General features: G+C 38.0%; 1 protein-coding gene across 1 annotated transcript; it reads left to right on the top strand.

The window, feature by feature from the left end:
* Nucleotides 1-2,654: 2,654 nt before the first annotated feature.
* Nucleotides 2,655-26,290, top strand: NSRP1 (nuclear speckle splicing regulatory protein 1). The gene is made up of 7 exons (XM_081109556.1): nucleotides 2,655-2,790; nucleotides 4,287-4,377; nucleotides 17,203-17,259; nucleotides 18,354-18,482; nucleotides 19,359-19,566; nucleotides 21,148-21,256; nucleotides 23,572-26,290. The coding sequence occupies exons 1-7, from the start codon at nucleotides 2,771-2,773 to the stop codon at nucleotides 24,623-24,625; spliced, it is 1,668 nt and encodes a 555-aa protein (XP_080965682.1). The 5' UTR covers nucleotides 2,655-2,770; the 3' UTR covers nucleotides 24,626-26,290.
* Nucleotides 26,291-27,160: the final 870 nt, after the last annotated feature.

Raw genomic sequence — 27,160 nt, 5'->3', positions numbered from 1 at the left:
CTTGAAGATATTAAACTGATAGCCCCATATCCTGATGGCTTCAGAACAGCTTATAAAGAGTTCACTGTGAATACAAATGGTATTTTAGGCAGCAAGAAGGGCAAATTTGTATAGAATGCTACCTTTTTAACCACTATCCTGGGATTAGTTAACTAAAGGGCATTTTGTGTAATGATAATAAATATATTAGCATGGTGCTTTAACTTGTTTGAAGTATTTTCACATACTAGCTCATTTTATTGTCCTAATAACCTGTAAGATAGGCAGGTTATTATCTCCATTTTATAAATGAGAAAGTCTCTAAGAGTGAGTAAGTTACCTAGGTCACAATAACTAGGAAGAGACAGGGTGGGGTTACTACCCTTGCCAGCACCCCAGACACCTCACTAACACTTTCCACCCTTTCCTAGGCTAATAATCATGCATTCAGTCTTTTGGAAATTACTGTAAAGTTAAACAACTAGCAAGGCAGATTGGTTGATAAAAACATCAATGATGAAAGAGAATCATGGACCAACTGCCTCTTGCACACCCCACACTGGGAATGGAACCTGCAACGCGGTCTTGTACCCTGACCGGGAATCGAATGGAGGCCTCATGGTTCATAGGTAGACGTTCAACCACTGAGCCACGCCAGTAGGGCATAGAACTTACTTTTTAGTGAAGATATTTCTTATACTTAACGAAAGTTTAGATACCGATTTATATTTAAATCTGTTTGACTAAAGTGATTTTCAGTAAGTGTGCCACAAGAATTTTTAAAACCTGTGTGCTACAGCACATCAGTTGATGACTTAGTGTCAGATACTGCATGTTTTAAAAATCCTTGCGACAGCCCTAGCTGGTTTGGTTCAGTGCATAAAGTGTCAGCCTGCGGACGGAAGGGTCCCAGATTTGATTCCAGTCAAGGGCACATGCCCGGGGTTGTGGGCTCGATCCCCAGTGGAGGGCCTGCAGGAAGCAGCCGATCAATGATTCTCTCTCATCACTGATGTTTCAATCTCTCCCTCTCCCTTCCTCCCTGAAATAAAAATATATTTTAAAAATAATCCTTGCAACAGACCAGTTGAAAACTGCTGGACTAGATAGATTTACTTATATTTACTTCTAATTCAGAAACCTAGACTTGAATAGTTGAATTTTTATTGACTCTTTCTCCATAGCTTACAAGTAACAATGACACTGTATGTTATAGACCAGCGGTTCTCAACCTGTGGGTCACGACCCCTTTGGGGGTCGAACGACCCTTTCACAGGGGTCGCCTAAGACCATTGGAAAACACATATATAATTACATATTGTTTTTGTGATTAATCACTATGCTTTAATTATGTCCAAGTTGTAACAATGAAAATACATCCTGCATATCAGATATGTACATTACGATTCATAACAGTAGCAAAATTACAGTTATGAAGTAGCAACGAAAGTAATTTTATGGTTGGGGGTCACCACAACATGAGGAACTGTATTAAAGGGTCGCGGCATTAGGAAGGTTGAGAACCACTGGTAGACAATCCAAATCAACTGAGCTATCCAGCCAGGGCTATAAAGTTTTTTTATACTATAAATGAAGTGATATATTTTTACTTGAAGGTAAACTGTGATAAATTAAAGATGTATACTGGCATCTGAACGAATCATTAGTACCATTGCCTTTTCTTATCAGTCATGTTTGAGAGAAGGTCGTTAAGTCAAAGTAATGGCACTGCGATCCAGTTTTTGAGAATAAACTGATGATGGTGGGAGAGATTCCATTATTATGGAATAAATATGAAGATTTTACAGGGGGGGAAGGGGGTTATTTTTTTAATGGTATAGGGGTCAATGCAAGAGGACATAATAATCCTAAATGTTTCAACATACTTGAAACAGAAACTTATTAAAAGAAATAGACAAATCTAGTTGGAGACTTAAACATCCCTCTGTAGAAATTGAAAGATTTTTCGGCTGCAATAAGACTAGTTTGGAATGGGCCAAGAGTGAGTGGATCCACAGTTAATATGACTAGAATTTTTTTTTAAAAAAGAGTATGGTATATGATTTTGATTCCTATACCCATTGGTACCACGGTATTATTTAGCAATCTGGTTCTATGAGACACTATGAAGATATAGATTTTCACCTTCTGCCAAATTACCCTGAGCCCAAAGTACTCATACTGAACAACTCATTTCTGGGCCCCATCCCAGAGTTCCTGATTCAGTAGCTCTGGGATAGGACCCGTTAATTTGTATTTTGTATTTTTTAAAATTTTTTTTAAATATATTTTTTATTGATTTTTTACAGAGAGGAAGGGAGAGGAATAGAGAGTTAGAAACACCGATCAGCTGCCTCCTGCACACCCCCTACTAGGGATGTGCCCGCAACCCAGGTACATTCCCTTGACCGGAATGGAACCTGGGACCCTTCAGTCCACAGGCCGACGCTCTATCCACTGAGCCAAACCGGTTAGGGTTGTATTTTGTATTTTTAACAAATTCCCGGATAATGCTAACCTGCTGGTCCCGGGACCATGGGAACCACTGGCCTAGAATTTTGTCATTCTTTTCTTCCCACTGATTTCGAAGCAGTCGGTTTGCAAATTAAACCGAAGACCAAGGGACTAGAAGATTCCAAAGCAGCGTTTGAATCCACTCCAAACAGACGCAGCGGCTAGGGCTCCGCGGATTCCTGGTCGCCCAAAGTCGCGCGAGAGTTTACGTGACTACGTCAGCGTCTGCGTCAGCGTCACGTCGGCGTCAGCCACGTTCAGCGGAGACCGGAGCAAGATGGCGATTCCGGGCAGGCAGTGAGTGATGCGGGAGTTAGGGTTAGGCTGGGGAGTGAGAAACCACGGCGACTGTGCCTTTGGCCGAGGAGTCAAAGCGCGCTGGAAGTGAAGGGGCTGTCTCGTCAGGGATAGAGACGGGAAAAGCGAGAAATCCTGAGGAACACACTCCCCTCCCCCCCCCCCATATTTTCCAGGATGGAAGGAAGCCCGAAGTTTGAGGGAGAAACTTGTGAGGAAATAAAGGAAGTTAGGCTGAGGGGCAGAGAGCGAGACTTTTCTATTTTCCAAAAGCTCGGTCTGAGGCCCCTCAGTCTTGCTTCCTACCCCGCGCTTGAGTTTCTCCCCGTTTGGATGCCTTGAGGGGCAGTGAGAAGAGACCACCCCTGGCTTCCTTAGCGGGCCTTGTTCTTGCAGCTCAAGCCCTGGTTCCCGCCGTCCCTTCTGGTTGTAGGAAAATGTGCTGAGAAACCACAGAAAAGGGTAGGCATAGAGGGACTTGGGGTTTGCGGTGCCGCAGGAGACAAATGTTGTACGTTCTTGCAAGTTTTAACGTTTGATGGATAATCCGTGCTTCTCATGTGGCTTTCTGGGATCGCTGCATCTTAAAGGCCAAAATGGGAGAAACCGAGTGAGTTGCCTCTGATGGGATGGTGCGCTCAGATACTCCAATACAAAGCGAGGGAGCCTCATGAGGTGTCATGAGAAGTTACCCTGTGGCTACTCGGGTTTTTCAGTTAATGTAACCTTTTGAGAAAGTGTGGGTGATATTATCCGATCAATAACTTCTGTAAAACGGTGTCAGTGCACAGTAAGGGCGGGGGGGAGGATTTACTTTCTTGACTCTTGTTAGACTAAAAGATAATTGAGTGTTTTTATTTTTAATGGACATGAACTGAGCTTTCCACTAACATGTTCTATTAAAAACCTTAGTCGCATTTTACCATCTAAATCATTTCTGTACTCTTCAGTTACTTCCCTTCTTGGATTAAAATGGTATTTGTGCCTGCAACTAATCACTTAGAGCAGCGGTTCTCAACCTGTGGGTCGCGACCCCTTTGGGGGTCGAACGACCCTTTCACAGGGGTCGCCTAAGACCATCGGAAAACACATATATAATTACATATTGTCTTTGTGATGAATCACTATGCTTTCATTATGTTCAATTTGTAACAATGAAAATACATCCTGCATATCAGATATTTACATGACGATTCATAACAGTAGCAAAATTACAATTACGAAGTAGCAACGAAAGTAATTTTATGGTTGGGGGTCACCACAACATGAGGAACTGCATTAAAGGGTCGCGGCATTAGGCATTAGGAACCACTGACTTAGAGGAACAGTTATAAAATCTTAGCACCTTAGAACTTTGAGACGCCTGAAGATCGGAAACTTGCGTGTTCATAGACGTGTTTTGACTTGGTAGCTCCATCTGGAAGAGGTAGTGAATGTATTATGTTTTAACGTTTAAATATAATGGTGTAATTTCTATTTCAAAAAAAAAAATGCAGGTATGGGCTTATTTTGCCAAAGAAAGCACAGAAGTTGCACCCGGTTTTGCAAAAACCATCAGTGTTTGGGAATGATTCTGATGATGATGAGGTAAGGGAACTTATGTTTTTCTACCAAATTGTTGAAAATATGTATGTTTTTTAAAATTAAAGTGTGAAGTTGATGTCTTTGCTTGTCTTAGTTGTTTGTCAATACAGTGTATCTGGAGTATATTGTAATTTACAGAATTATCAAAAGGAATAAAGAAAGAAGCTCCACTGGTGTTCTTCATAAATGATACATGAATAATCTGATCCCCCCCAAAGCTACAAACTTCACTTATCTTTAAGCAGTTACACAGTCATTTTAGACAGCTAATGCTGATGTAACAAAATTGTGTGTGTAAACCACCCTGAAAATAAACTATTGCGAAGTCACCAATTTCCTAGAAAGTTTTATTGGTAAAGTAGTTTCTTAGGAAACTATGTTTGTGGTTATTCAGTCTCTACTAAATGTAATTGCTCAGTTACAATTATGGTAGTGTGTAATGTTACCATAGATAGTACTACAATAATCTATATATATAAAAGGCAAATATGCAAAATGTCCCCTTGGGAGCTCGACCAGGAGTTCAATCGCTCGCTATGACGTGCGCTGACCACCAGGGGGCAGGGGGCAGCGCGGAACAAAGGAAGGCCTCAGCTGGCAGCCGGTAGCTGGAGAAGCAAGGCCCTGGCAGGCAGCTGGAAAGCCCCGATTGGCCCTAATCACTGGCCAGGCCTAGGGATCCTACCCATCCATGAATTTCATGCACCAGGCCTCTAGTACATATAATATGAACATTTTATATTTTAGCAGCCAATACTGTTTTCTTGTGAAATCCACAGTTTATAGTAGAAGCAACCCCAAATGTGTGCTTATGTAATACTTAAGTCATTTTCTATATTTCTAAAAGACCTTTACATCAGTTATACTGGTACTGGCTTTGTTCTGGCAGAAAAATTACTTCTCTTTCAATTTTTACTAATTGTGTAAAAGCATAGGTAGGTAATTTAACATATTTGTTTCTTGTTTTCTATTAAAATTTATTCTAGATGGTTCACCTTTAAAAAAATTGAGATATAATTTACATGTAATAAAATATGTGGCTTTTAAGTATATAGGTTGATGGCTTTTGACAAATGTATATGCCCCACTGAGGATGTAGAGCAGTGATGGCAAACCTTTTGAACTCGGCGTGTCAGCATTTTGAAAAACCCTAACTAAACTCCGGTGCTGTGTCACATAGAGAAATTTTTTGATATTTGCAACCATAGTAAAACAAAGACTTATATTTTTGATATTTCTTTTGTATATTTAAATGCCATTTAACAAAGAAAAATCAACCAAAAAAATGAGTTTGCGTGTCACCTCTGACACGTGTGTCATAGGTTCGGCATTACTGATGTAGAGCATTCCCCTCCCCCCTGAAAGTTCTTTCATGCCCCTTTGCAGTCAGTCTACTTGCCCACATTCTGCCCTGGACAGCTATTTCATTCTGGTTTTTAATTTTTATTATTTATTTGTTTTTGGTTAATCGTCACCTGAGGATATTTTTCCATTGATTTTTTAGAGAGTGTGGATGGGAGAAGGAGGGGAGGAGGGGGAGGGGTCACCAATTTTTGTTGGTGACTTTTTTGTACTAAATCTTAGTTTGTATTTTTTGTTGGTTAGATTAGTGGTCAGTTAATAATTTGACAGAAATTCCCCTAAATATTTGCAACTAATAAGTCTCCAGTCTGCCAAAGGGGTCTGCTCATGTTAAGACATGCCTTCAATATTCAGCCAGGTATTTTATAACTTTGCCTTAGCCTTCACTTCTTGCTTGCACAGTCTCAAGTTCAAAGGAGAGTTTAGGACCATCTCAGGTCTTTCCTGATCATGCATAAAGGTCTTTGTATGTCTGTTGCATTCATGAGCCCCAGAGCTTTCAAAACCCTGGGTTTCCTTAAACCAGCAGTTGCAACCACTGCATAGGAGGCTTATTCTTCAGCTTTAATTTTAAAGCTTTTTGGTTAGCCTGTTTTTTGCCTCACTTGTTAAAACTGTTATCCACTGCCTCAGGCAGCCCTGATGCTCAACAATTGTCTTTGATTGTTTTTGACAGACACCCCCCCAGGGAAAAGCCTGTTTTACTTGGCAGCTCTGTCAAATAAAGACAGCCTTGTGAGTGGCGTCTTCCAGGGAACCACCGTGGAAGTCCAGTAATAATTCTCCAGGATAGCTGTTTTGAAGGAACTCTTAACCCTCTCCAGTGGCTGCCAGACTGCTGGTTTCTACTATGTTTGTGGTCTGCTGTTTTAGGTACCATGACTCTCAGGAGGGGACGATGGAAATAGGACAAGTTAAAAACACAAAATTCTTACTGAATTAATTGTTATTCTTAGTAAGAAAACTGTAAGGATTTTTATTGGAGTTGGAATTTATAGATTAGAGAATTTATATGTCTTCTCATTTATAAAGATTCATGTTTATTTGCTCAGGTGTTTTATATATCTTTTAATACAGCTTTATAATCCTATATAATAAAAGGCTAATATGCAAATTGTCCCCTCGACCAGGAGTTTGACCAGGGGGCGGGGCTGGCCAGCCAACCGCCCACAGCCCCTCCCCCCAGTTGGCCCCGATTGGGGCGGGCCAGCTGGACCCCACCTGTACACAAATTCATGCACTGGGCCTCTAGTTTCTTCCATAAAATTCACTTACATCTTTTGTTACATTTATTTATAGGTACGTTAGGGGCAATCAGGCAGGCAGGCAAGCAGTTAGAGGCAATCAGGCAGGCAAGCGGTTAGGGGCAGTCAGGCAGGCAGAGTGGTTAGGGGTGATCATGCAGTCAGGCGAGCGGTTAGGAGCCAGCGGCCCCAGATTCCTATGGGATCGGGCCTAAACTGGCAGGTGGACATCCTCCAAAGGGTCCCGGATTGCAAGAGAGTGCAGGATGGGCTGAGGGACCCTTCCCACCCCCCACCCACCCCCACACGAATTTCGTGCACTAGTCCTCTAGTGATATAAATAGAAGCAGTGATGGAAACAATGTTGTTATATTCCTGACTTTAATGGGAGTTGCTTATATAAAGTTTCACAATCGCAATGTTTGCTATAAGGTTTTACTACTATTTCTAGCTTACCAAGAATTTTTTTATCATAAAATTAAATTTTAATATTTTTAGTATCTATTCATGTTAATTTTTTGAAATTAAACCATCCTTGCATTTCTGTAATACTTGTTTTTATTTAATTTGATTCATTGCACTCTACTAGTTCTTTTACCAGTGCTTTCCATTTTTGAGATTTTTGGCTTAATTTCATTGTTGAACAGTTTTTTAACGTGCTCATAGGAGCATTATTTCTTAAGTTCTTGATTTTTAAGGAATGATTTCCTGTTGCTTTCTCTTTTTTTTAAAGTCTTTTTATTGATATTTTAGAAAGAGGAAGGGAGAGGAAGAGAGATAGAAACACCCATTGGCTACCTCCTACTGGGAATCGAACCAGTAACCTCTTGGTACACAGGATGATGCTCAATCCACTGAGCCACATTGCCAGGATGCCTGTTCCTTTTATCACCTAAATATCTACTTGCATGAATGTAGTATTTCTGGGATAACAATTTATTTCAGTATCTTGTAGACATTAGTCATTTTCTCTTGCACTGGATATTCTTATGAGGAAGTACAGTATTTTAGTTTTTTAAATCTTCTAGATAATTTTTTTAAATTGGCTTGGACAACTGATATTTTCTTTATATCCTTTAATTTTATCTTTATGTCCTTTAAGTTACATCTGTCAGTGCCTTTAAGTTATATCTGTTACTGCTTTTCATTTCATAGAAATTTATCATTGCATCAGAATACTTTTTCTGACCCACTTGGTGGGTTATCATTTTGGAGGAGTATCTTTGTCTTCAGATCTTGCATTTATTCATTAGTTCATTCAACAAATATTGATTCCCTGCTCTGTGCCAGTTGAACAAAAACAAAGCGACTGCCCTTGTGGAACTTAACATGCTAGTGGGAGGAAGGGAGGTGATACATAGTTAGCCTAACAGATAAGTAAATTAAATGTTAATTTAGAAAATGACAAAGACCGAGAACAAGTAGACCTGGGTAGGTAGAATGATACAGTTAAACAGATATTTAGGGAAATTACTCAATATTTGTCTCTTGCTCGACATTAACCATGATTATGTTAAATAAACCTTTATCAGTATTTCAGTTATGTCTTTTCTGTTGCTCACTGTTTCCAGTTTATTTATTAGCTGTAAAGGTGTTTCAGTCATCATCATTTTCTTAGGAAAAAGCTCTGCAGCCTCCCTTTGCATCTCTTATTCTATTATCTGATCATTAATTCATTTAATTCATGGTCTTATTTTAAAAGAGTTTGATAGGGAAGATAGGGAAAGAGATAGAGATGATAGTTGAAGGAATAATGACAGTTGGTGTAATTTTTTGTTGTTTTCTTAAAATAGAGGCAATTTGTGCATGTTGAAGCTAAAAGGGAAGATAGTAAAAGAAAAGGAGAGATTTTACATCTAAGAAAACTAAGGTAATAGGAAATTGCAGAAATTGGTCTATATCACACACAGAGCACTTAAGTAATAGAGATAGAGTTTGAACCCAGAAGATCTACCTGATTCCAGAGTTCATGCTTTTATTTTATTTTATTTTATTTTTTTTTATTTTTATTTTTATTTTTTTTTAATTAAATCTTTATTGTTCAGATTATTACATTTGTTCCTCTTTTTTCCCCCCATAACTCCCCTCCTCCCAGTTCCCGCCCCACCATCCGCAATCACTCCCCACCCACTGTCCTCATCCATAGGTGCACGATTTTTGTCCAGTCTCTTCCCGCATCTCCGACACCCCTTTCCCCCCCAAGAATAGTCAGTCCATTCCCTTTCTATGTCCCTCATTCTATTATAATCACCAGTTCATTCTGTTCATCGGATTATTTATTCACTTGATTCTTAGATTCACTTGTTGATAGATGCATATTTGTTGTTCATAATTTGTATCTTTACCTTTTTCTTCCTCTTCTTAAAGGATACCTTTCAGCATTTCATATAATCCTGATTTGGTGGTGATGAACTCCTTTAGCTTTTCCTTATCTGTGAAGCTCTTTATCTGACCTTCAATTCTGAATGATAGCTTTGCTGGATAAAGTAATCTTGGTTGTAGGTTCTTGGTATTCATCACTTTGAATATTTCTTGCCACTCCCTTCTGGCCTGCAAAGTTTCTGTTGAGAAATCAGCTGACAGTCGTATGGGTATTCCCTTGTAGGTAACTGAGTTTCTTTCTCTTGCTGTTTTTAAGATTCTCTCTTTATCTTTTGCTCTTGGCATTTTAATTATGATGTGTCTTGGTGTGGTCCTCTTTGGATTCCTTTTGTTTGGGGTTCTCCGCGCTTCTTGGACCTGTAAGTCCATTTCTTTCACCAGGTGAGGGAAGTTTTCTATCATTATTTCTTCAAATAGGTTTTTAATATCTTGCTCTCTCTCATCTTCTGGCACCCCTATAATTCTGATGTTGGTACGCCTGAAGCTGTCCCAGAGGCTCCTTACACTATCCTCGCATTTTTGGATTCTTTTTTCATTTTGCTTTTCCGGTTGGGTGTTTTTTGCTTCCTCGCATTTCAAATCATTGACTTGATTCTTGCGCTCCTCTGTTCTGCTGTCGGGAGTCTGTATAATATTCTTTATTTCAGTCAGTGTATGCTTAATTTCTAGTTGATTCCCCAATATAACATCGAGGGTCTCATTAGTTTTCTTGTAGATCTCATTAAGTTTATCGGCGGCTTCTAAACAGTTCTTGAGAGACCTTAAAAGTGTGGTTCTGAACTCTAGATCTTCCATTGACAATTTTGTCCTGTTTCTTTGTCTCCGCATTTTGTTATGCTTCCTTGGTGCACCCCCTAGTGGTCTTTGTGCGCAGTCTTATAGTTAAATCTTGTAGCTAATTCCAGGGAGGGTTTGACCTCCAGGCCAAGTGGCTATGAGAATCAGCTGTGTCAGCAGTGAGATAACTTCTGTCCTCTAGGGAGGTGCTAATCTAGCCTTTGCCTGAGGCTATCCGGCAAATGCCTCTGTGCAGGGCTTGGGCGGGGCGGGTCGCACAGGATCAACAGGGTGGGCCGGAGAGAGCAGTGATGGCGGCTCTCAGTCCTGTCCCCAGGGGCTCTGCCTCTCTGAGTCCCAGCACCCGCTGCAAAGCTCGGAGAGAAAGCTGCACTCGCTCTGACCGAAGCCAGGCAGTCCCGCTTCTCCCGTTTGAGTCTGGGTCCCTAAAGACTCGCCCGGATCTGGAGCTCAGAGTCTGCGACTCCCTCCCGATTGAAAACGCCAACCGCGCCCTCCGCCGCCAGCCCGCTCCGCGCGCGCACTCCGCACCTCAGAATTTGACTTCAGCACTGCGCCTCCTCTGAGTGTCCGTATGCGTTTCTCTTTCCTCCTAGTTGTAGGACTTCCATTCAGCCAGCGTTCCAGTGGTTTTGGGTGATGTCCGTTCTGTCTTTTAGTTTCACTTTTGAAGTAGTTGTTCAAAGCAGCAAACTCCGGCATTAACCTATGCCGCCATCTTGGTTCTCCTCCGAGTTCATGCTTTTAAACATTATAATATACTAGAGGTCTGGTGGACGAAATTTGTGTGTGGTTGGGGGGGGGGAGTACCTCAGCCTAGCCTGCACCCTCTCGCAGTCTGGGACCCCTCGCTCCTTACTGTCCACCTGCTTGCTGCTCCTTAGTGCTGCCGTGTTGAATCTGCCCCCTGGTGGTGGTTCCGCTGTTCGGCCGATTTGCATATTAGGGTTTTATTGATATAGGATTCCCTTTAAGAGGCAGTTTGTTTGTAATGGAATTTTAATAGCAAAAGGGTTAGTTGGGGGATTAGCAAAGATCAGACAAACTTCAAAGAGAGATGGTTTTTATCATGTGAAATTACACATTCTGTCATCTGGTGTCTTAATATTTTAAGACTAGAGGCCCGATGCACGAAATTTGTGCAAGGGGCTCGGGCCCCTACCGCGGCTGGGGCTGCCTCTGCCTTGGCCCCTGCCGCCGTGGCTTCATCTGGAAGGTTGTCTGGTCTACTTAGCATATTATGCTTTTATTATTATAGGGACTATTAATTTTCAGCAAAGTGAATATTCTGTTCAAAAAAAAATTTTTTTTTTTAAATCTCATCCTTAAAATTTTCAGTAGGGGTGTTACTGCTTCCAGAGAGCCATTAAGAAATTTGTGGAGTGGCTTTGGCTTTTACAATTATTGGGAGTGAGTATTGTTGACACCAATTTTGGATGTGGGCCAGTGATGGTAGGTAGATATTCTCCCCATCTATATAGGTAAAATCCCTCTGAATATGTATACAAATGAAAAGCTGTTTATAATTTTATGAGCCTAGGACCTAAGTTCTTTTTACACAGAAACTCAAAATGTTTTGCACATTTTATTTTTATTGAAGTATTTTTAATAAAATAATATTTAAAATATCTTTAAAAATACTGTGTTTTGCATGGCAAAACGCAGGCTAAATTTTCTCCTAATTTGACTATCTTGTAGATTGAGGGACGATTATATCTTACATTGTTTGGAACTTTACCAAGAGTTTATTTACCATTTAAGAAAATTGGGTCACTGTTACCAGTGTCATTTGTGGTGCTTGAGTCACCAGCTCTGCAGTCAGCATATGTATCTTTAGCATTAATGGTGGTTACAGTGCTTCTCCATGGTAGAAGAATCTGAGAATTTACTGTGTTCTAACATGGTTGAGCATTTACATGTTGAAATACAGAGTATATTATTCTAATACAAATTACTTTCCTTTTATATCTTCAGGTGTATATATGTATGTATGTATCCAAAATGGAATGGAAGGAAGAAATATATAATTTCAAAATTTTTGTGTAGAGGGTTTATATAATCTATGTATTTCATCTCAGTATAGATAAAGGGATATTAACAAATACTTTCTGTAAAAGAGGGATATTGAGTATGATGGAGAACTATCATTCTGTGCCTTCCCCTGATATAATGGCTCACTTATTATGTATTACATTTCCATACGTATGTGGGTCTGTTTCTCTGGAATTTGTATTCTGTTTCATTGATTTCTGTCTCTAATCCTGTATTTACATTTCCAACTTGGAGCAGAAATGAAATCTGCTATATATCTTTTCTCAGGAAGGCAGTATATAAAGACCCACTTGCATTGCTGCACAAACCAATTAATCTGTCTTCTCTGTCTTCTGCTCTTTGTATCACTTAATTCAGTACATGTAGGGCTCTGGGAACCTTTCCCACCTTTTTATAACATTCATCCTCTGTGGGCATTTTAGTTTCTTGCCTTTTATCTCCCTCAAGTTCCAGTCCATTCAAAATAGCCCTTCTTATTTTCTAGCATGATTACGGATTTATTTTTTGTCATTTTGAGGGTTTGGAGGAGGAGGAGACTTCAGCATATTAATTTGCCAGCTTAAGACAGAAGCTTTGCATTGCTTTCCTACCTTTAAGATCTTTAGTGAGTTGTTGAACATCTCAGTTTCAGTTCTGTATCTTAAAAAGTATTTTATAATATCTAATAAAAGTTTATTTTAAGGATGAGAGGTAGTATATCCTACAGCACATAGCACAGAGTAGAAGTGTAATAAATGGTAGCTATGTTGCTACAATAAAAGTATCCTCTCTGTATGCAATAACTCATCAGTCATCTGAAAGTTTCATGTGCTATCTCCATCCCACTTTGTGTTTGACATTTATAATTGGTAGCCTGGCTTTTTTTTATTTTTTTAAATAGAATCTTAATCTCCATTTTGTGTTGTGGCCATTATATTAGAAAAATTCCATGAAGAATTGCCACTTACTATGTTGGGAAGGAATGTGAGTAGAGCAGGTTTGGGTTGAGAAAGGGACTAAGAATGAGATTGCAACAAAGCACAAATACTGAAAGAAATGATCAACTTTTTTTTTTTTACCATATACTTTACATTAGAAGTGCCTGTTTTAGCCCTTGCATTAGAAACAGTTTCTATAAATAAACTTCATTTTCTTTTTTTTAAAATTCCGTAAAGAAGGCAGTAATGACCATAATTATATATATACACATATATACATACACACAGACATTTTATTGATTTTAGGAAGAGAAACATCGATCAGTTGCCTCTGACATGCCCCAATGGGGGATTGAACCCTCAATCCAAGTAAGTATAATTCCCTGACTGGGAATCGAACTTGCCACCATTTGGTGTATGAGAGGATGCACCAACCACTGAGCACACTGGCCAGGGCAACTATAATTATATTTTTGAAATACTTTTTATTTGATTTGTATGCAATCTCAATGCACCCAGTTGTTCATCATTTTTAACTGACTTATTTCTGATTAGTCAAAGATAGTAAAAGCTTTACCTTAAAATTTGCTGTTTAAAAAATTAGCTTTTGCCTGGCCATTGTGATTCAGTGGTTGGGCATCAACCTATGAACCTGGAGGTCACGGTTTGGTTCCCAGTCAAGGCACATGCCTGGGTTGCAGGCTCAATCCCCGGTGGGGTTCGTGCAGGAGGCAGTTGATCAGTGATTCTCTCATCATTGATGTTTCTATCTCTCCCTCTCCCTCTCTGAATCAATAAAAATACATTTTTAAAAAATTACCTTTTATTTTTCCAAAACAATATCCATCTTCCTCATATATTGACAGTCTTTGATATTGCCTAATCTAACTTTACCATAAAAAATCATTTAAAAAAAGTTCTTTCTTTATTTTCATGTTTTAGTGTGTGTAGTCAGACAAAAAGCAATAATCCTCCATCTCATTCTTGGATTTATAAAATAGATCAGATCATTCTCTGAAACAAAATTACTTTATTAGTTTAGTAATAATTTGAGTTTACTTTAAAGATAAGAAGCAGCATTTGGGAGGAGATTCATTTCCTGCCTTTGGGCTTTATCTGCAAGAACTACATCTTCAATGTCAAGAGATTGTATATTTATAACTGAACTCTAATAAAGTCTGTACTGGGGACTCTGCACACCTGACTTGGTCATTTTGATTATATATTAGGTGCCAAACTGTTGCTTGTCTTTTGAGAAAATACCAAGTGTATTTCATTAAAATTTGACCTCTGTAGGGAGGATTACAAGACCTTTGACTGTTGATTGTAAGTGCACTAGTTATTACCAACATGGTTAATGATATTTTTGGAAATAAAGTTTGGGTTTCTAAGTGTATTGTAAGAGGTGTCATTGATTATAGTAAGTATGTTTTCACTGAATCTTATGAAATGTTTTTCTACTATTTTTGACTGATGCAACATAGGAAGGATATTGAGAACCATGTTCTGAGTTTTTTCCCTTTAATCCATCTCTTACACTATATGTGACTGTTAAAGAATTGTTTTCTTTATGAGCAATCCAAAAATTACTCTCCTTTTTATACTCCTTTTATGCTTCTACTTTTTGCTTTGTTTTTTCATCAGAGAAAACTGTCATACAAAACATCAATGTCTTTAATTTCACCCTTGTTTTGTGTGTGTGTGTACTTTTTTTTTTTTTTTTTTGATCTCAGAGAAGAAGGGATAAGTAGAGAGATAGAAACATCAATGATGAGAATCATTGATCGGCTGTCTCCTGCATGCCCCCTACTGGGTATCGAACCTGCAACCCAGGCATGTGCCCTGTGACCTCCTGATTTATAGGTTGACACTTAACCACTGAGCCACATCGGCTGGGCTTTAGTCATCTTTAATAGTCATTGTCACAGTTCCCTCAGTTAGAAAACTGAGAATTAGCTTCAAAAGGAGATAATCCTCCCTGAATTTTTCAGCTTAGGTTAGAGTGGCCTCTTTATCCACTGATGATATTGCAACTTCAGGGATATAAGTCTCTGAATAGGATATGTAAAGTTACTCTACTCCCTCCATTATGAACTTACCCTATAAGAAGTAACATCTGATTTTTTTCAAAGGTCAGGCTTATCATTCTAAACAACTATAAAAATGGAAGCATAGCTCTTGAGATGTCTCAAAGTATACTTGATGTTGGAGAGGCCCTTCCCAGTCTGCCTATTTATTCTACACTATATGAAATTAAAAAGTAACAGCCTTGTGCTTTATTTTTTCAAGTTCAGGTTGAAGCAACCAGTTTTAAAGTGACAGCAGGTGAACTGTGACAGATTGGAAGAGGAGAGATGGGCCAAATAATAAAAACAAGAAGTAAAAGTCCAGCATTTGGAGACTTACTCTTCTAGTCAATCCTGAGGATATTACTAACTCAGTGATCAAAAAATATATATATATATAGTTCATTTACACGAATTGGAAAGACATAAAAATATGTTGAGAAGAATTTCATGAGATGTTTATTAGCATATTTAATATTTTAATGTTTAAAATTGATACTCTAGTGAAAAATGGGTTATATCACATAATTAAAATTTTTATTAATTGAAAAATATAGTAATACTCAAGTAATTAGCGTAGCACCTGCCTCTGTAAATGTTGGATACTGTTTTTGTTACCAACCTCTCTTCCTCTTGTTGGAGTCAATTTACTATCTAAAATGTCTGTAGTTCTTTGCTTAAACACTTTTTTTTAAATCCAAGAAAGGTAGGGAGAGAGAGAGAAAAAAAGAACATCCATCAGTTGCCTTCCCTACATGCCCTGACCAGGAATGGAACTGGCAACCTTTCAGTGCACAGGATGACACTCAACCAACTGGGCCACTTGGCCTGGCTGCCTATACACTTCTTTTAATAAGTATTCTGTTACTTGTATAGCCTTTGTGTATTAACTTTATCTCCATGGTTTTAGGGAACTAGAATTAGATTTGTTTATTTTGTTACCTTTGTTGTAGTGGAAAACAGGAAACACCAATTGATACTAAACATTTGAAAACAGTCCTATACTCCTAGAGCTGAGGCTTATATTTTTAATTAAAAATAAATTTACTAGTATTACTATTTTTTAAAGATAATTTACACACCACAACATTTACTCTGTTAAAGTGTACATTTTGGTGTTGGTTAGTATGTTTACAAAGCCTTATACTTTTAAGGAAACACTTTGTATGCTAATTATATTTCTTTTCTTAGCTGTAAGACCTTACTTTTGTCCATGTGGTTACTATTTCCTATTGTATTCCTCTTGCCTTCTCTTAAATTCTTTGATTCAGGTCTAATGTCATATCTCTTTAGGGAAGGCTTTCTTGATTTCTCATACATTTTGTTTCCCTTTGCTCCCACAGCCCTTTTTTATCCTTATATTGTGTTGCTTATCACATTTATATTATAATGATCTCTTTAGTTATTTGTCTTCCCTTTCAGACCATTTATCTCTCAGGACAAAGACTGTTCTTGTTTTTCTGATATCTTCAGGAGCTAGAACAATGCCAGATATGGTAGGCATTTCAGTACATATTTATTGAATGATTATAATCTCAGATAGTTTTGGCTGCCCATAAGCCTTAAATATATACTAAAAGCTTGATATACTATATTTAATGGTGAATATTAAAATAATGTGCTTTTTATTGCTGGGGATGATACCAATTTAGTGTTGGAAGGGACCAGTCCACCCCCACCTAATACACACGTACACACACATTCACATGAACACACAAAGCAAATTGAAATCCATAGAAGTTGACTGACTTAGTAGTAAAGTTGAAGTTGAGACTAAAAAATCCGTTACCTCATTTGTCCTGTTCTATTCTGTTTTGTACCCCATATAGCCTAATATGGTAAGTTACAATGAAAATTCGTTTGTTTCCAAAAGTGTGGGAGAAAGGCCTTGATAATGTCAATTCATAATACTACCTTTGTATTTTTAAAGCTAAGTAAGGAACCAGTTGCCAACCAGAATTTTAGAAAAGAAGTATTAAACAATGACAGCATTTTTCTGTGTTCTAGACCTCCGTGAGTGAAAGCCTTCAGAGGGAAGCTGCTAAAAAGCAAGCAATGAAACAGGTAAGGTCAAAGAGTGACTTAAATGTAATTGGTGAAGTAGGTATTTCAGCTCACATTTTTAAGTATCAGTTTTGGTATCTAGGTGCTGAGACAAAACAGAATAGGTATGTATAAAGAAATAATTTAGCCCTAGTTGGCTTGACTCAGTGAATAGAGTGTAGGCCTGTGGACTGAAGTGTCCCAAGTTTGATTCTGGTCAAGGGCACATGCCTGGTTGTAGGCTCAGTCCCCAGTCGGGGTATGCAGGAGGCAGTTGATTGATGATTCTCTCTCATCATTGATGTTTCTATCTCCCTCTCCCTCTCCCTTCCTCTCTGAAAGCAATAAAAAAAAATTTTTTAAAAAAATTAATTTGACCCTCGGTTTTTTTCCTATTTTTTTATTGATTTCAGAGAGGAAGGGAGAGAGAGAGGGAGATAGAAACATCAGTGATGAGAGAGAATCATCAATTGGCTATCGGCTGCCTCCTGCATGCCCCAGACTGAGGATCAAGCCCGCAACTCAGGCATGTGCCCTGACCAGGAATTGAAGCATGATCTCCTGGTTCATAGGTAAATGTTCAAAAACAGCCTACGCTGGCCAGGCTGTTTTTGAAAATATGTTAGGACTAGAGGCCCGGTGCACAAATTCATGCATGTGTGGGGTCCCTCAGCCTGGCAGGTTGGCCTAGGGGTGTGGAGGCGGGGATGGGTGGGGGGCGCGGCAGGTTGGCTGTGGGATCGCACTGACCACCAGGGAGCAGCTTTTGTGTTGAGCATTTTCCCCCTGGTGGTCAGTGCACATCATAGCCACTGGTTGACCAGTTTTTCGATCACTTAGGCTTTTATATATATAGTTGTTTGTTGATTTACATTGATTTCTGGGTTTTAGAAATTTTAAAGGTTAAAAAAAACAGCTCAGTAAGTATAGAGCCAAGCTTCTAATTCAGGCAGCCAGGCTCCAAAATTGATGTTCATATATTTTGTCTTAAAATGTGATTGATAGAAATTTTTGATAGATTTCTGATTCTGTCTCAAGAAAATTACTTCCACTTTTTTGTGCTGTTAGCTAGCTAGTTCATAGTTTTGAAAAATGTTTAATTTTTTCTTTTAAAGACCAAACTGGAAATCCAGAAGGCCCTTGCAGAAGATTCCACTGTATATGAATATGATAGTATTTATGATGAAATGCAGAAAAAAAAGGAAGAAAATAATCCTAAATTGCTTTTGGGAAAAGACCGAAAGGTTTGTAGCTGAAAATACAAACTTTCTTTGACCTTGACCTGCATTGTATATCTTAACCTTATTTCAGCATGAAGATGGTCTGAGAAAAAGCTTTTAGGCATTTGAAGTGTGAAGTGCCTCTACTTCAGATATTATAGATTTGAGTTAGGACCCAGAAGCCCTACATTAATTCAACAGGAACAAGTGAAATACCTAACAATTTTATAAATTTTCATTTTTGCTTTTTTAAACCTTTGCAAATAATTTTTTGAAATATTTTTCTTAGAAAGTTTTTGTTCTGCTTTTGTTCATGTTTACTTGTATTTTATCATCCTCTTATTTTTTATTGCTTCTTACCTCATAACTGAATCATCTACACATATCATGATCAGATTTTTATTTTGAAAAAAAAAAGGTAAGGGGATTAAAATAAGTTCATATTTTTATCTTATTCTTTCATAAGCACAGACTGATTTTTAAGGATCTTTGCATCTTACAGTATCTACAAATAAAGTAGTGGTGTAAAATTATGTTAAAGCTACTATTTTAAATAATCGTATTACAACTAATGTGAAAAGGTAGTAGGAACCTTTCTCGTTCATGTATCTGTTGAAGAAATATTAAAACAATACCAGTAAAAATGGTGACAGAAACAGTGGTGGAAAAATTATTTACTTTGTTTTAGATTTTTAAAAATAATGATAAAATAGCACTGTGAATATTTTTTATTGGAAAGAATTTTCATTTCAATCTTGCTAATAAATTTATATTGATTTTTGCAATGATGATAAGCCTGTTTATTTGAACTATTCATTTTTTAAATGAATTCTTGATAAAAAATAGAGTATTGACAATTATCTTTGACTTTTTCCTAAATAATCTTTTTTTACCCCCTAGCCCAAATATATTCACAACTTACTAAAAGCAGTTGAGATCAGAAAAAAGGAACAGGAAAAAAGAATGGAAAAGAAAATACAGAGAGAACGAGAAATGGAAAAGGGAGAATTTGATGATAAAGAGGCATTTGTGACATCTGCTTATAAGAAAAAACTGCAAGAGAGAGCTGAAGAGGAGGAAAGAGAGAAGAGGGCTGCTGCACTCGAAGGTGAAATGGAAGAGGGCAAGGGTAGAAGGAAACAAGCAGCAGAATTCTGCCCTGTGGTTAGCCGTTTGTTCTGTCACTGAACTTTTTGATTATAATGTTGTGGTCATAATTTATGTATAGGAATTGAAGGTACAAGTTATGATATTATGTTGTATTATCATAAAACAGGAGATTTCTACTAAACGTAGTTGTATTCTTAATAACTAGTACTTCTACTAGACTTTTCACTTATATCTATTTTGTTTAAAACTATGGTCATTACAAGTCATTGCTTTGGAAAATGATTCCAAATGTAAAAACATTGATTACAAGGTATAATACCACGACACTTAAGAAGCAGTGTAAGCTGAGTTTCAAATCCTAGTTATATTTTCTGGGATAAAAAAACAAGAGTAACATCACCCAAGGAGCATCAGCTGGGCATTTAGAAAAAGAATAACATTAATTCAAGAAAAAACAAAGATGTGCAAAGGCCAAAGAAAGTCATAGTGCTTTACTTCAGTGTTTTCTACTCATGGTCATTTCTCAAGATTTGAGTGAAATATGTACTTATAAATAGCTTATTTGGCAAGTGCTCATCAACTTTAAGTGGAAGAAAACCAAATCTCTAAGACTTGGTCTGTGCATTTACTGTGTGTTCATCTAGATTGCAGTGATTCTCAGCCTTCCTAATGCCACGACCCTTTAATACAGTTCCTCATGTTGTGGTGACTCCCAACCATAAAATTATTTTCATTGCTACTTCATAACTGTAATTTTGCTACTGTTATGAATCGTAATGTAAATATCTGAAATGCCATATGTGTTTTCCAATGGTCGCGACCCACAGGTTGAGAACCGCTGAATTCTAGAGCAACAGCAAACTTTCCGTAAAGCACCAGATTATGAACTTTTTAGACTTTGTGTACCAACTGCTCAGTTCTGCCTTTGTAACACAAAAGCAGCCCTAGACAATACATAAACAAATGAACAGGGCTACATTTCAACAAAAATGTATTTACAAAGATAGGCAGCTTTGGCCTGTAGGCTATAGTTTCCCAACTTTTTTTTTTTTTTGAGAGGAAAGGAGAGAGATAGAGAGTTAGAAACATCGATGAGAGAGAAACATCGATCAGCTGCCTCCTGCACACCCCCCACTGGGGATGTGCCCGCAACCAAGGTACTTGCCCTTGACCGGAATCGAACCTGGGACCTTTCAGTCCTCAGGCCGATGCTCTATCCACTGAGCCAAACTGGTCCCGGCCCAACTTTTTTTTTTAATATTGATTTCAGAGAGGAAGGGAGAGGGTAAGAGAGAAACATCAATGATGAGAGAGAATCATTGATAGGCTACGTCCTGCACACCCCTTACTGGGAATCAATCCCGAAACCTGGACATGTGCTCTGATCAGGAATTGAACCGTGACCCCCTGATTATAGGCTGATGCTCAACCATGGACCCACACTGGCTGGGCTAATTTCCCAACTCTTGATCTAGAGAATAGTTTACACACAGTGTATGTTATTTACTGTATGTCCATAAAACTGAGTTGCATTTTTGCCTTGTTGCCTGTATTCTCACTTTTGCTTTCCTTCTCTTAGCACGTTTGGATGTAACCAAGCAGAAAGATCTCAGTGGATTTTATAGGCATCTATTAAATCAAGCAGTTGGTGAAGAAGAAGTCCCTACATGCAGCTTTCGTGAAGTTAGGTGAGACGTGGCATATGGAATATTTAAAAGAAAGATACTGTTCATGATCTGTGGTTGAATCATTTTAACCCTCTGAAACAGTGGTTCTCAACCTTCTTAATGCTGCGACCCTTTAATACAGTTCCTCATGTTGTGGTGACCCCCAACCATAAAATTATTTTTGTTGCTACTTCATAACTGTAATTTTGTTACTGTTATGAATCGTAATGTCAATATCTGATATGCTTTATGTGTTTTCCGATGGTCGCAACCCACAGGTTGAGAACGGCTGCAAGATAAGAATTGCAGCATTGCATATTGTTTTTTTGTTGTTCTTTTTTTAAATATATTTTTATTGATTCAGAGAGGAAGGGAGAGGAAGAGAAACATCAGTGCTGAGAGAGACTCATTGATTGGCTGCCTCCTGTACACCCCCTACTGAGCATTGAGTCCGAAGTCAGGGCATGTGCCCCAACCAGGAATCGGACCATGGCCTCCTGGTTCATAGGTTGATGCTCAACCACTGAACCATGCTGGCTGGGCTGCTTATTGTTTTGTCAGCCAAACCTGACCTAATTAAACGAATGGCTAGGATTTTACAGTTTCTTAATTTAAAAGATATTTAGTTCAACATTGTGTTGATTCTGCAATAATTCTACTTACATGTTTAGGTAGAATATAAAAAGAGATGTGGTTTACTTTTATAAATAGGACCTAGCTTCCATAAAATGTAAAATTCACATCTTAATGGCTAGAAATACACTATCCAGTATGTAGCCACTAGTCATGTGTGGTTGTTTAATACTACATTTAAAACTTTGGCCACAACAGCCATATTCAAGTACTCAGTTGCCACATTTGACTAGTGGCTGCCATATTAGTACAGATATGGACATTTCCACTTATGTAGACATTTCTATTAGTACTGCTCTAGAAAATAAGAGTTAGAGGATTTTTTTTAATATTATAAAGTACTAGAGGCCTGGTGCATGAAATTTTGCCCTGGTAGGGTCCCTAGGCCTGGCCTGCGATCAGGGGCCTTCCTTCCCCTGGCTGCTGGCTGCCAACTGGAGCCTTCCTTCATTTTGCGCCGCCCCCTGGTGGTCAGCACACATCATAGCAAGCAGTCAAACTCCCGGTCAGTCGAACTCCCAAGGGGACAATTTGCATATTAGCCTTATATAGGATTAAATAGGAATGCTAAAATGTTTTATCATAAGTATATAGCTGAAGGTAAAAGGGAGAATTAGTCCTAAACTTGTATTTAAATACACTTTTTGGGAACAGAAACATTCAGATAAGAGGATCTGAGTCTTATGTTGCTGGGGAAAGGAAGGAGGCAGGAGAATGGAATTAAGGATTAAGAGAGGGAATTAGGTTTATACTTCCCACCCCCCAACTGCCAGGTTTTGATTTAAAAATTGATGAGACTTATGAGTCTAAGAAGGTATATTTGAAGATTGAGATTTAGTGTTCCTATTATTAGAGTTTCATCTGAAATAATTGTGAGGCCAGCCATGAAACTCCATAATGTCACTTAATAGTTACACTCCTCAGAGTCTAATAGAATTCCTAATTAGTGGTGAATACCTTAGCCAAGACAGTTGTACTAGCAACTCCTAGAGAACCATAGTTGTTGCTCTATTAGTATGATTAGTAAGTGATAAGAATGAATGTGTTGGTTCATTAACCATGCTTATCAACTGGGAAAATTCAGATGATAGAAACAATTTTAGTGTTGCTGTTTGTAATGGTTGGATGGATTCACATGTTTTCATTTTGTGGCGATAGGTGCCAAGGAGTATTTCAAGATGCTGGTGCCTCTTTAATCATAAGAGGGTTTATTTAGTGATATTTTGAATTAGATTTTGCCACCATTTTGCTGTGAAAAATTTTATCTTCATCTGCTTGCAGGGCTCTTCTTAATTTTTATAGAAATAAAAATAAAAATCCAACAAAGAGCCACAACTTAAACTTCATATTGTGAAAATACTAAGATCCAGAATATGTCTTTCTTTTCCCAATTATTCTTTGTCTATGCTTAGGATAAATGAAGGCCTTATACAGATCCCTGCCTAAAGGCTCTGGTGGTCCAATACAAAAGGCCTTATTTCTTTTTCACTTCTACCAATATTGAAAATATTCTAAATTGTTAGAAAATGCTAATTTGCAGGTGTTTACAAGGTAAATAGACATCAGCATCTTTTTACATTTGGATAATCAATATGCATATATAATTACAGTTTTATTGATTTAAATATTGAGAAAAATGTGAACACTTCATTTGCTTACTATAAATCATACTGTGGCACTTAGTGTTATATTACTTTTTATAGGTCTGGGATAAAGGAAGAGAAACCAAGGGGTTATTCTGATGAAGTAACTTCAGAGAACAGAATACCGTCTGAGAAATGCATTCTCCAAACTACTGTGAAAGTAGAGGAAAACCCAGATGCAGACAGTGACTTTGATGCTAACAACAGCGAGGATGATGAACTGGAAGAAAATAATAAAGTGAACTGCAGAAGGGAAAAGAACGTAGAGACCACTAAGAATGACTCCAGGCATCACAGGAATCAAACCCACTCACGGTCATCTAGCGAAGAAAGAGACCATGGTACCAAAAGCCACACAAAAAGTTCCAAGTCAAGAGGACATGAGAAACGGGAAGATCAGCACCAAGAGAGACAATTCAGGAACCAGGAGAACTATTATACTGACCGTGATTACCAAAAAGAAAAGAAAGATTCCCATAGGCACAGAGATGCCAGTCATAGAGATTCCCACTGGAAGAGGCATGAACAAGAAGATAAACTGAGGGGAAGAGACCAAAGAGAAAGAAATGACAGAGAATGGAAAAGGGAGAAAGACAGACAGAAATATCCCACAAGAGAACAAGAAAGAGAGAGACATCGAAATGATCATGACCGACACAGTGAGAAAGGAGTAGAAAAGGAAGAGAAAAGCAAAGAAAAGGAAGAACATACGAAAGCAAGGAAAGAAAAATATGAAAACAGAGATAGAGAAAAACGAGAAATGAGTGTTCAATCTTCAGAAAGAAAGCGAGACAGAAAGGAAAACAGCCCGAATTCTAGGGCAAAGGATAGGTTTCTTGACCAGGAGAGATCCAATAAAATGAGAGACGTGGAAAAGGATAAAGAAAGTAACCCAGAGAAACTCTCTAGTTCTGAAACATCACCGGGCGCAAAACACAGAACCACTGAGGAATGCCAAGAGATGGGCAAAGAACAAGAGAGGCCACACGAGACTGTGAACAAGTTTGCAAAACGGAACAATGAAGAAACTGTAATGTCAGCTAGAGACAGGTACTTGGCCAGGCATGTGGCACGGGTTAATGCAAAGACATATATTGAGAAAGAAGATGATTGACTTGGTGGAATATGCTGTGTGAACACATGAAAGGAGTGTTAATAGTGGTAAAATACATTTTCAAAATTCATTATTTGTTTAGGGTTAAGTCAAAAGTCAGTCTTTTTTTCTTAAATGCTTGACTGAATCAATATATAATATTTACATATCAATACCACATTCTTGGTTGTATTTAAGCAGCCTAAAGAGTGTGCTAAGTCCCGTCCTGGTAGATACTTTATGAGGAAAATTGGCTCTGTTATAACCATTAAAAGATAATTTAAGCAACTCTCCTAATGTTGGTTTTGTTGCAGGAGCTGTTTATTTTATAAATATTGTGTTTCCTATAAAATTAAGTGAATTTGAACATAGAGAATATTGTTATACTTTATGTTTTGAAATTTGTATTAAATATAAAATATGGACAGATATATATCTTATTAGCTTGAGCATATTTGGCTTAAATGAGAATAAAAATGGTGATATGTTTGTACTTCTAATTTATGCTCTAATTTTAAAAGAAATGTCATTTGTACACAATTGCTCCCCATTCCCCCACCGTTAAAAATTACTTTCATTGAATTCTGTGACCTCACAAGTGAGTAAATTGGTTGTGTATATAAATCAGTTTTAGCTAAGTGTGAAAAGATGGAGACATTTAGTCCAAATGATATTAGCTAAAGATCCAGGTGTCTATTTATGAATGTATTGTTTTATATGCTCTAAAATATACAGCTTATTACAACTTTCATTTATCTGTCAAAACTGAAATCTCTATGCTGTCTTTGAAATTTACCATTTAAAATGAAATATTATAGCCCTGACCGGTTTGGCTCAGTGGATAGAGCATCGGCCTGCGGACTGAAAGGTCCCAGGTTCAATTCCGGCCAAGGGCATGTACCTTGCTTGCGGGCACATCCCCAAGAGGAGGTGTGCAAGAGGCAGCTGATCGATGTTTCTCTCTCATCAGTGTTTCTAACTCTCTATCCCTTTTTCTTCCTCTCTGTAAAAAATCAATAAAATGTATTATAAATAATTTATTCATGGGAAAAGGATGAATGGTATGGAGAAAATAGTTTTCTAACAATTCTTCCCATTAAGAAAGTGCTATTTGCCCTGGTTAGGTGGCTCTGTTGGTTGGATCATTCTCCCATACACCAAAAGGTTGCAGGTTCGATCCCCAGTCACGGTGCTAAGGGAGGCAACTGATCAATGTTTCTCACAGAGATGTTTTTCTCTCTCCCTCCCTCTGCCTCTCCTCTAAAAATCAATGGAAAAATATCCTTGGGTGGGGATTAATTCAGCATGCACAGAGGGTTGTAGTATAATATAACTATTAAAAAGTTTGGGTGAGATCATTGAAGACCATGAGTAGCAGGCTAAAAATCTTCAACTTTGAAAGAGAATGTGGTTCCTTTGTTAGGGTTGTTAAAACTAGAGCCATATGTTGGAAAGATTAATTTAACCATAATATACAAGATAAGTGTAGGAGGGAGAGACTAGTCTGAGGGATCTGGTAAAAAGCTGTCGATTTCCCTTTCACAGTAAGTAGTTCCAAGACTCATAAAGTAGCTTGGATGGTTTAGCTGGCAAAAGCTATAATAGAGTTGACCCTTGGACAACACAGGTTTGAATTGTGTGAGTCTGATTATATATAGATTTTTTCAATAAATGCTGTAAATGTATTTTCTCTATGATTTTCTTTCCCTAGCTTTATTGTAAGAATACGGTATATAATGCACATAACATACAAAATATGTGAATTTTCCATTTATGTTATTGGTAAGGCTTCCGGTTGGTCAACAGTAGGTTACCAGTAGTTAAATTTTGCAGGAGTTAAAACGGATTTTGACTGTACAAGAGATTGATGCCCTTAACACCCCTCACCCTTGTGTTCGAGGGCCAACTCTTTCACTTTTTTAAAAAAACATATTGTTACTGATTTCAGAAAGAAAAGGAGGAGAGAGAAATAGAAACATCAATGATAAGAGAGTATCATTGGTCAGCTGCCTCCTGCATGCCCCACACTGGGAATGGAGTCCATAACCCAGGTACATGCCCTCACTGGGGATGGAACTGTGACTTCCAGGTCCATAGGTTGATTTGCAACCACTCTGGCCAGAACAATAGTATTACTTTTATTAACTAAGTTTGGCGTAATTCAGGGAGAAGCAACAAATTAAGGGTTTCTTCTCCTTCCCCAGATATATAGATGTTTTTGCCTTTCACATTCATTCACACCTTTTCTGGGAACAGTGCCGTGATTTTTCCTTGGGAAAGTACCCTTAACTACTCTTAGTCTAGTGATCAAATGGGGCTGAATAGGCTCCAAGTATGTGACTCAAGCTAGGCCAATTCTAAGATTTGACAGAACTTAAAAAGATGTTTTCCACTAGCATTGCTGATAGTGAAGATGAGGTAATTCCAGAGTTGCAAAGAATGAGAGTCTGGCTGCCTGACAGAATAGAGCCAACCAAAGAAAGCAGAAATAAGAGAAAGATAAAGACCTACTGATTGCTTTTGAATCTCTGGTTCTAGTGGGGCATATATATTTTT

This window comes from Myotis nattereri, assembly GCF_964212035.1.
Source record: "Myotis nattereri genome assembly, chromosome: 16".
Taxonomy (NCBI): domain Eukaryota; kingdom Metazoa; phylum Chordata; class Mammalia; order Chiroptera; family Vespertilionidae; genus Myotis; species Myotis nattereri.
Note: the sequence above shows the minus strand (reverse complement) of the source record. Positions and strands in the feature narration are given on the sequence as shown.